Here is a 10,801-nt window from a genome sequence, read left to right on the forward strand (position 1 = left end):
ATTCCTGAAAGCTGCGTGTCCCTGTGAGCCCTGTGTGCAGTGTGTCCAGTGTCAACATATTTAACAACCAGTCAGAGTGGGTGTTGACCAAGAGAGCAGACAGGGTCTGGAAGTCCTCTTGCTGTGGGTGGTCAGGGAGCAGGAGGACACTCCAGGGCTTGGGGAGCATCTGTTGTCATCAGTTATAGACCTAGATCAATACTGTAATAAGCAGTCAGGTGTATGGTGAACACCACCTGAATGTCAGCCATGGTAGTGTTGACATGTGTGGGTCGGTATGTATGTGTGTGAGTAAGATTCGGGGTGCTGGTATAGCCCAGGGAGAAAGCTGTGAGGGGTGTAGGAGCCTCTCAAAGGCTGAGGCTGGGCCTTGCAGTGGCAGAGAGTACAGATTTCAGTTAGGTTCTTGACCTAAGTGACAGGCCAGAGTGGGCTCACAGGAGCACTGTACACCGTCCTGACCCCCTCAAGAAGGCAGAAGATACCTGGGACTTCCAGGGGAACATGTGACAAGGTTGAGGAGCATCAGAGATAGAGAGGACATCAGATTCAGAGTAGGGAAGACAGGATCCGCCTTCCCAGAATCCCCAGAATTCCGCCTCCCCAGAATCCCCCAAAACACTCCCCCAAAACACTGAGCCATTGGCTGGGTTGAACTGAATCTTTATTTCATGTCTCATCCTGCACACCCACCACGGTTCTCTAGCCTGAAGCTTCACGGCTTAAGAGGCTCTGGAGGGGTCAGCATTTCCCATTCTTCAGGATCTGGATGTCCTGTCTGTTTTTTCTAGGGTCACAGCAGACGAGAATGAGGTCAGCTCCTCAGGACGCGTAACATACCCTTCAGGAACCCCGGCCCAGTCTGTCCCGACTCCCTGCTGAGCTCTGCCCACTCAGTGTACAGTGCAGGGGAGATCCCAGGTCTCCCTGGGCATATCCTTCTACTGTTTCTCACTCTGTAAACCCTCCCCCTGGGAGGTTTCAGCTGCCTGGGCTTTCAACCACCTCTACGTGCTGCTGACTGCATATCTTGTCTGGCCTGGACCTCTGTCTTCAACTTCAGGCCTGTTCATGCAATTGTTGACTGTGTATCACCTCTGGGATGTCCCAGAGGCTCCACTGTCCACAAACATCATTGCCCCACAAGCCTGCTGCACACCCCCAGCCCCCACCAACATAGCATCCCCAGCTGCCCCAGCCTACAAGTTAGAAACCAGCATGTTGCTCTTGCTTCCTTCCTGCCCACCACCCACCCTGACCCCTCACATCCAATCTCACAGCCTGTGGGTTCTACTCCCAATGGTAGCATGAGTCTTTAATTATCATGATCTTTTTCTAAGTTAGGACAGTGTCCTTGCTGCTCTCCTGCCCATCTCTCTAGAGTGTTGCAACTGTCAGCAACTTCTCTTCTGTGATCTCACTTAGTGCTGGACAGCACAAGATCTTATGAATGAAGTGCGTTAGTCGCTCAGTCGTGTCTGACTCTTTGCAACCCCACGGACTGTAGCTGGCCAGGATGCTTTGTCCATGGGATTCTCAAGGCAAGAATATTGGAGTAGTTTGCTGCTGCCTTCTCCAATGAATGAAGAAATGAAACCAAATAGGAGATCTGATGACCAAGGTCATGTTCTGGCCTTCTCACTCTAGACTCATTTCTTATCTCTTCCCCATTCTCCTTTACACTTTATACTCTAGCGTATCCAACTTCTTATTTTTCCTCCAATATAAACTTTCTTCTAGATCTTTCCAAACTCATTTTTCTACTTGGAATTACCTTTCCTTGTTTATTCTTTCTCCAACCTAGTTCCTACTTATCCCTCAGGGGCAAGCTGAGATGTCCCTTGTCCTAGGAAGTCTTCCCTGCCCTTGGCCTGGCACCCACAGTACCCTGTGCACCCCCATCTGAGCCTTTAGCATTCTGTGCTGCGATTGGCTGAATGTCAGCTTGGCTTCTGCCTTAGACTGACCATTGCCCCCAGGAGCTGGTAATGCTGTCTAGCTTTTTATATCCTATTGTATCCCCAGTGCCTAGAGCAGAATAAGTGTTCAATAAATAATTGTTGGCTGGAGGAATAAATGAACAAGTGAGGTCACCTAGTCAGGGGGCAGAACAAGGAAAAGGACCCAGGGTTTCCGCCCTTACCCCAATGCCCCACTAGTGGGCTTTCTGCTTGGAACCACGTGCCTTCTTTTGATTTTACTTGCACTCATTCTGTTACGAGCAAGTGTTGGAGGACTTGTCCCAGGCCAAGCATGAGTAAAGGAGGAGACAAGTCAGGTCCTGCTCCTTTCATACTCGCATGCACCACAGATGGAGCCCACCCAAGATAGCCCAGGGGAATGCAGGGGTGGACTTACATCCGAGCCAAGCAGAGCTTGCATTCACTCTCATACGTGACCCCATCAGTGCCACAGACCGGGTCATATGTCTGGGGGCAGGCTGGAGACTCTGCCATGTGTTCACAGATGGGCTGTGGGAGAGAGAAACACTCAGGGATTCGGAGGCAGGAAGTACCAAGGGGTTCTGCTTGGAACAGGGCTGAGGGGGCTCCAGGGAGGAGCCAGATTCAAGAAGGCCCCAGTATGGGTCCAAAGAACATGAAACCAAGCATGCAGGGCCCCATGGCATGCTTGCTTGTGTGTGTATGTGTGTGTGTGCCTGATCATGTGTGCCTGTGGCTGTGTGCATAAGGATGTACCTGTATCTGCTGAGCCCAAGTATGCAGGCTGCCAGGTGAATACCTGTCTTCATGGGCTCACAACTCTTCACAGGGTCTAACAGAAATTCTGGTCTTATTGAGGACCTGAGAAGAGAACCAGCCATCATTCCTAGGAAGCCTGCCTCCCTGGAGGCTCCTGAACTCACCCTGGCCTGCATGACTATCAGGCCCCTGGTATGAGGAGGCTGGAGGCCTAATTGAGGCTCTGTCTAAAAGGGTTTCAGGCCAGCCCTGAGGGTCAGGACTAGGATGGGGGCCTGGGTAGGGGTGGGGAGTGAGGGGGGCAGTGCTGTGCAGCAGTGAAGGCCCCAGGCCCGAGAGACGTGCATTCTGCACTGATTAGCTGTGTAGACTTTGGCTGGGCCTGCTCAGCCTGGAAGAGCTAAGCTAGGGAGCATGCAGCCTCAGGAGGCCGCCCTGGCCACTGTGGCACCATTGAAGGTGTCTGAGAAGGAGCGTAAAGAAGAAAATCCCTTGTCTCCCAGTATGAATGAGAGGGCTCCCCTTTGAGAAGGAAGGCCGGGACAGCAGCCCTGAGGCCAGAAAGAGCAGCTGCCTTACCATTCTCCAGAAAACCAACTTTTCTGCCGACACGGACACCTCTGAAAGGCAAAGAAGCAAGAATTAGGGGATGTTGGCTCTAGGCCCCAGGTACCAGAGTCTGAGGACACTTTCTTCAGGGACCTATCCCAGCCACCACCCAGTCTGGAATTCCTCAGCGAAAGGTAGTGAGTGAGTCACAGACAGGGCTCCCAGAAAGCTCACATGACATTGTCAGAACTGGGACAGAAAGCCTAGAATTAGGGAGATTAAAGTCTAGTCTGTTTCTCATTAGTAAGATCCCAATGGGCTTGTCCGAGGACCATAACTACTGAAGCCCGTGCACCCTAGAGTCTGCAAGCTGATGCTAATGAGCTCCGCACCTAGAGCCTGTGCTCTGCAACAAGAGAAGCTACTGCAACAAGAAGCCTGCCCACCACAACGAAGGGTGGCCTCCCTAGAGAAAACCCACGCACAGCAATGAAAACCCAGCACAGCCAAAAATAAATTAACCGAAGGACAAATATTGAAAAGAAGAAAAAGAAAATAATTCAGTTACTATGTACCAGGCCTTGATAATACATGATCTTGACTACTGTTCAGAGCTTTCTCACTGCTGTGGAACAGGGAGGAGAGGAGGCCGAGGTCTATGACCTGGATCCCACCACAGGACTGAGGCACACATTTCCTCAGCTGCCAAGAGCATGGGCTGCTCACAGTGAGTGCTTTCCTAGGAATTACCCTCAGAGAATGGAGCTGCCTTGCCCAAAGTGGCCTTCCTACCCAGGAACAACCCACATCCAATGTCAGGGTGATTTGGGTACAATGGTCTGAAGTCCTCGTCTCAGAACAATGCTCCAGGGCCACCCCAGGTCCTCTGCAGGGCAGTCACTGTCCCTCTCCCCTCCCAGGTGTTGGCCCCCCCCCCCCCACACACACACCGAGCACTCTCCAGCAGACTACACACAGATCCCAGAGTCTGCTTCCCGGAGAACTCGGCCAATCTGTGAAAAAGGTTCATAGGTAAGGCAACACAGTTTGTTAAGGGCAGAGCTGGGATTTTCCCATGGCTCTATCACTCCACACATGCAGTTGTGCCCCACAGCCCTTTGAGGTCTGGATGAACTGTTTACAAGACCTCAGCAAATTTCGATGTGACTGGTGAGCGTGACGGGTGGAGGAGGGAATGGAATGGAGCTGGATCTAAGGCCACAGGTGTAGGGAAAGAGTCTATAAAAACTCAAGAAGGGCAGGCTGCTTCCTGAAGTCTCTAAAGGGCTGTCCTGAGGCCCAAGGAGAGAGAACTCTTCTTAACTTCACAAGGCAGAGCCCATCTGCACTAAGAGGCTGCAAAGAGGCAGGTGTGGATTCCAGAATGTTCTCTCAATGGGAGCTGTGCATTAATGAAAGAAGCTGTCTCCAGAAGTGGAGAGTTCTCCATCCCTGGAGGTGGGTGACCATCCCTTGGTTTTAGGTTTTTCTGGAGATGCTATTACAAGAGATTTCCAAGGTGGAGAGGAAGAAGGGAACCAAGATTGACCACTGGTACACTGTTTAGGCATCAACATCCAAATCCAGTCTTGTCATCACACTGCTCAAAAGCCTCCAGGTCATAATTACCCAATCTGGAAATTGTCCAAATGTCCTCCAACAGGTGAGTGAATGAACCCTGATATACACATACAGTGTGACTCAACTCAACAGTAAAAACAAAGCAATAACTGATAACATGCAACAACATGGCTGAATCTCAACAACTCGCTGAGCCAAAGAAGCCAGACACAAAAGACAGCATCCTGTATGGTTTCATCTGTGCGACATTCTAGAGGAGGCAAACTAATCTATGGTGGAAAAATGTCAGAGCCAGGGTTGCCTCTGGGGTGGGAGTGGGGTGGGGGCAGGGATGAACTGGCATGAGGGAAATTTCTGGAGTGATGGAAATGTTCTGTTTGTTGATAGGGGTCTGGGTTACACAGGTATATGCCTCATCAAAACTCATTGAATAGGATTTGCTGAGTGATAAGATGTGTGCATTTCATGGTATGTAATTGTTGGTGGGGGAAAGCATTAAAAAAAATGAATAAAGCCCTTCCAGGGCTCCGTGTCATGACCACTAAGACTCTTCATCTTATGTTGCGGGCACTGTGTGAGATGATCCCAAACTTCCCCTGGGCCACTTCCTCATCCACCTCCTGTTCTGTCCCTCTGCCCCCGCCATTCCTCTCTGCTCACTCTTCTGGAACAGGCTCTCTCAGCTTATGCTGGTCCCTCTGTGGTGTCAGTTTCTTTCTGGATGATGTGGGAAGTTGCATTTACCCCCAACTGCCCTTGACCTTGGCCCAAGTTTCCTTCTCCCTTCCTCATAGCCCAGGCAGGAATCTGAAATGGGCAAAAGGACTCCCTTTAGGGCAGCCTCTTCAGTGTTCCCAACAACAGAACTGCTCAGGGAACTGATGCCAGGCTGGGAGTAACCTGGCTGTTGCTGGGCCAGAGTCTCCAGATCCATTCTCTATTGCTTCAGTCTCTAGCCTATGTCCCCAGCCAGGGAAGTGGTTGTGAGACTGACTCTGATGTCAGTGTTCCTGATGTTCTGCTCAGACCCACCCTGTAACATCATGACTTTGTCTGGGTATGTCCTAAGGAGTCTCCCTGCTTCTCCTTTGACTCTGTTCTCAGGGTAGCAACCTGAGCAATCCTTTTAACATGTGACCCTGCTCATCACCCTTTAGTACCTCCCATTTCACTCACAGGAAAATCCAAGTTCTTACATTGACTTTCAAGGCTTTATCCATTACAGTTCACAGTTGCCTGTATCATCTCATCTCCTGTCTCTCTGCACCTTGCCCTCTCTGCACCTCACTCCTTTCGAGTCCCACTGGCTTCCTTGCCATACTCCACATATTCCACACATGCTTCTACCTCAGGGCCTTTGCACTGCCTCTTGCCTCTGCCTGGAAACCACTTCTCTCAGATATACCCATGGCTCACACCTCCACCTCCTTCAAGTATTGCTCAGACATCAGCCTCTCAGAGAGAAGTCCCCTGCATTAACATTTCAACCCCCTCTCAATCCCTATCACCCTGCCCAATATTTTTTTTCTTAGCCTTTATCACCATCTAAATACTGTTTAATATATATTGTTTAACATACATTGCACCTATCTTATTGGTTGTTGATTCTCCCCATCCTACCCCATTAAACTTAATATCTATCAGGGCAGCTCTTTTTCTGTTTTGCTTGCTGATAAGTTTTAAGGGCCCAGAACAAGGCCTGATACCCAGCAGAAGTGAGACTGCAGAGGTACCCAGCCTCTGAGCAGGCCCCACTCCAGCAGCATATGTTCAGCCCAGAGCGAGGGCTCCCTTGTGCTCACATGACTGCCTCAGCCCCACAGCCACAGCCTATCAGAGTAGATGAGAGCCCAGACGACCTGGCCAGGCTTCCTTCAGCACCCAGCACCCTGCAGCCAGTAGACTTGTCAATCTCCCTAGAGACAGGCTGTCTCCCTCTGCCTCCCCAATCTCTAGCCTAGTAGCTGCTCAGGGTCGCTTTGAACTAGAACAACCTCCTATGTCACAACTGGAGAAACAGAGGTCCCAAGTGAGGAGGGGTGTGTGTCTGTGTGTGCTTAGTTGCTCAGTTATGTCCAACTCTTTGCAATTTTATGGGCTGTAGCCCTCCAGGCTCCTCTGTCCATGGGAGTCTCCCATCAAGAATACTGGAGTGGGTTGCCATGCCCTCCTCCAGGAGACCTTCCCAATCCAGGGATGGAACCCAGGTTTCCCATATTGCAAGTGGATTCTTTACCATCTGAGCCATGAGGGGAGAGGACTTTCGCAATCCTGAGCCAGAGGTAAGATTGGAACTCGGGTTTCTTTTCTCCTAGCCCAGGGTGCAGAAAGAAGGTTTATGCAGAAAGCCAAGGCCTCACAAGGTGACCCAAGTCCTGCCTCTGCCCTACTCCAAGCTCACCTACCAACACCAAGCCACAGAGAATCCAGGCTCTGTCTACTCACCCCTGTCCACAAGGAAGAGAACAGCCAAGGCCAGGGCAACTATCCACAGGCGGGCAGCCATGCTGATCCTGGGCTGTGTGGCCTGAGGGAGCTGGGGCCTGGGCCAGGGATTGATGGGGGCCTGTTTATAGTGCCGATCCCCACCCTTATCTTATCTGAGGCCAGGTGGAGAGCTGGAGGTGTCACCCGGAGGTAATCTGTACTCTGGCATCAAGAAAGGGTTTGTTTTCTGCAGAGACGCTGAGCTCCAAGTGGCCTGGGGCAGGGGTTGGGCTATTGATGGTGGATTTTAGAAGTGAGAAAAAGTTTGGACTTGCAAAGCTGACTATAGTCTGAGGCAAGAGGGAGAGGAAAATTGAAATAGAGGAAAACAGAGAGACTAATTCAGAAATACTGAAAGAGAGAGAGATCAAAATGAAAACAAAAAGCTGCAACTTTGGGACTTTCCAAAGTGGTCCAGTGGCTGAGACTCCGAGTGCCCAATGCAGCGGGCCTAGGTTCCATCCCTGGTCTTGGAATTAAGACCCCACGTGCCACAGGGCAGCTAAGTCTATGTGTCACAATGAGAGAAGTGCTGCAATGAAGACTCAGAACAGCCAAAAAAAAAAAAAATTTCATTTGTTTAAAAAACAAAAAAAGAGAATGAAAAATCCTCAGGACTTCCCTGGAGGTCCAGTGGCTAAATGTCTGTATTCCCAGTGCAGGGGGTCCAGGTTCAATCCCTGGTCAAGAACTAGGTCCCATATGTCTAAACTAAAGATCCTGTATGCCCCAACGAAGACTGAAGATCCCGATGGCTGCAACTAAAACGCGTTGCAGTCAAATAAATAAGTTGTGAAAGTCGCTCAGTCGTGTGTGACTCTTTGTGACCCCATGGACTATACAGTTCATGGAATTCTCCAGGCCAGAATACTGGAGTGGGTAGCCTTTCCTTTCTCCAGGAGATCTTCCCAACCCAGAGATTGAACCCAGGTCTCCCACATTGCAGGTGGATTCTTTACCAGCTGAGCCACCAGGGAAGCCCAAGAATCCTGGAGTGGGTAGCCTATCCCTTCTCCAGAGGATCTTCCTGACACAGGGATTGAACTGAGATCTCCTTCATTGCAGGCGGATTCTTTACCAACTGAGCTATCAGGGAAGCTAAATGAATAAGTTAATTAATGAAAAAAAAAGCAGCAACTGGAAGTTGGTCAGAGGCAGAGAAAAGGGGCTGGAGTCAGGGGTTCCTTCACCAGTGTCAACACTAACCAGCTTTGTGAGCTCAGAAAAGACACTTTCCTTAAACTGGGCCACACCGCAAAATGGGGATGATAAGTCTGGCTCTGTCTCCCTCCCCAGGCTGCTGTGAAGATGAGACTGGAGATAGCAGATGGGGAACCATTTTGTAGAGTATGAAATGGGGAATAAATGTAAATAGAAATTATTCTTTTTATTTATTTATTTTGCACCATAAAGAGGGCACAACCGACAGGGGGGTAAAGACAAAATAAAACATAAGGAAAATGACCTCACGCTTCTCATGTAGTCTACATACATTTACATTTAAATCAGATAAGCTTCTGTTCAAGAAAAATCAATATCTAAAAGTTCCCCATACTTTTTTCCTTTGGCTGTGTGACTGTGACCCATGGAATGTTAGTTCCCCAACCTGGGATGGAACCCAGACCCTGGGCAGTGAAAGCACAGAGTCCTAACCACTGGTTGTTGTTGTCCATGTTGCTAAGGCTTTTGTGACCCCGTGGACTGTATGTAGCCTGCCAGCCTCCTCTGTCCATGGGATTTCCCAAGCAAGAATACCGGAGTGGGTTGGCATTTCTTTCCCCAGGGGATCTTCCCAGACTAGGAATCAAACCCAAGCCTTCTGCATTGGCAGGCAGATTCTTTACCACTGAGAATTCTTCCCAGGAAGCCCATTTCTAACCAATGGGCCACCAGGGAATTCCCCTATAAGTTCTCCATACTTATATTGGGTTGGCCAAAACATTTGTTCCAGTTTTCTCTTAAGCTGGCTTTCATTCACTTCACTGCTAGTCACTCAGTCATGTCCAACTCTCCGTGACCCATGCATGGATTGTAACCTGCCAGGCTTTTCTGTCCATTGAATTCTCCAGACAAGAATACTGGAGTGGGTTGCCATTCCCTTCTCCAGGGGATCTTCCCAACCCAGGAATTGAACCTGGGTCTCCTGCATTGCAGGCAGATTCTTTACCGTCTTGAGTCACCAGCCAGCTTTAGTAGTGCCTAGTTGTCTTTAATTTCATTGAAAACAATTTTGTTAGATTGTATTGTGACAGCTGTCATATCAACCTGCATTAAAAAAGTAACATCAAATAGGTGAGTTTTTGTGCAGCCATTTTAATATTGAAGATGGAGAAAAACAGGAACATTTTTGGCATACTATTTGCTTTATTATTTCAAGAAAGATAAAAATGCAACTGAAATGCAAAAAAGATTTGTATGGAGAGGGTGTTCTGACTTATCAAACAAAAGTAGTTTGGGAAGTTCCATGCTGGAGATTTCCCACTGGAAATTTACACCTCCACAGTAAGGGTAGAAGTTGATAGCAATTAAATCGAGACATTAATTGAAGTCATCTTGTGCCACAAGGGAGATAGCCAGTATACTCAAAATATCCAAATCAAGTGATGAAAATAATTTGCACCAGCTTGGTTATGTTAACTGCTTTGATGTTTGGGTTCCACATACGTTAGTTAAGAGAAGAAACCTTGACAGTATTTCTCCATGCAGCTCTCTTTACTTAAACATCAGGAAAACGTTCTGTTTTTAAAACAAATTGTGACAGGCAATTAAAAGTGGATACTGTACAATAATGTGGAATGGAAGAGACCATTCAGCAAGCGAAATGAACCACCAACAACCACACCAAAGGCCTGTCTTCATTCAAAGCAGGTGATGTTGTATATATGGTGGGATTGGAAGGGAGTCCTCTATAATGAGCTTCTTCCGGAAAACCAAATGATTAATTCCAACAACTGCAGAAGACGCAAGAGACTCAGGTTTGATCCCTGAGTCAAGGAGATCCCCTGGAGTAGGAAGTGGCACCCCACTCCAGTCTTCTTACCTGGAAAATTCCATGGACAGAGGAGCCTGGTGGGCTACAGTCCACAGGGGCACAGAGAGTTGGACACGACTGAGAGACTGAGCACATACAATTAGACCAACTGAAAGCAGCCCTGGATGGAAAGCATCTGCAATTCGTCAGGAGAAAAAGCATAATCTTCCATCAGGGTACCGCAAGATTGCATCTCTTTGATGACCAGGCAAAAACTGTTACAGCCTGGTGGAGAAGTTCTGGTTTATCTGCCATATTCACCAGACATTGCAACTTTGAATTTCTATTTATTTTGGTCTTTACAAAATTCTTTTAATAGAAAAAAATGTCAATTTCTTGAAAGATTGTAAAAGGCACCTGCAACAGTTCTTTGATCAAAAAGATAAAAGTTTTGGGAAGATGGAATTATGAAGTTGCCTAAAAAATGACAGAACCTAGTGGAACAAAATGG

The 10,801-nt window shown here is 48.6% G+C and overlaps 1 protein-coding gene across 1 annotated transcript; it reads right to left on the reverse strand.

The window, feature by feature from the left end:
• Positions 1 to 647: 647 nt before the first annotated feature.
• On the reverse strand, positions 648 to 7,387 carry LOC120860340 (serine protease inhibitor Kazal-type 4-like). Its single transcript, XM_040236149.1, has 4 exons — positions 7,278 to 7,387; positions 3,282 to 3,322; positions 2,359 to 2,471; positions 648 to 787 (listed from the first exon to the last, which is right to left on the reverse strand). Exons 1-4 carry the CDS (start codon positions 7,336 to 7,338, stop codon positions 742 to 744), a joined length of 261 nt encoding a protein of 86 aa, XP_040092083.1. The 5' UTR covers positions 7,339 to 7,387; the 3' UTR covers positions 648 to 741.
• Positions 7,388 to 10,801: the final 3,414 nt, after the last annotated feature.

This window comes from Oryx dammah, unplaced genomic scaffold (assembly GCF_014754425.2).
Source record: "Oryx dammah isolate SB20612 unplaced genomic scaffold, SCBI_Odam_1.1 HiC_scaffold_11056, whole genome shotgun sequence".
In the NCBI taxonomy this organism is placed as follows: domain Eukaryota; kingdom Metazoa; phylum Chordata; class Mammalia; order Artiodactyla; family Bovidae; genus Oryx; species Oryx dammah.

Coding starts and splice junctions, on each gene's coding strand:
- LOC120860340 (XM_040236149.1), bottom strand. CDS start 7,338: ATGGCTGCCCGCCTGTGGATAGTTGCCCTGGCCTTGGCTGTTCTCTTC. Junction 3,323..7,277: donor TCTCTTCCTTGTGGACAGGG/GTGAGTAGACAG, acceptor TTTGCCTTTCAG/AGGTGTCCGTGTCGGCAGAA. Junction 2,472..3,281: donor AGTTGGTTTTCTGGAGAATG/GTAAGGCAGCTG, acceptor TCTCTCCCACAG/CCCATCTGTGAACACATGGC.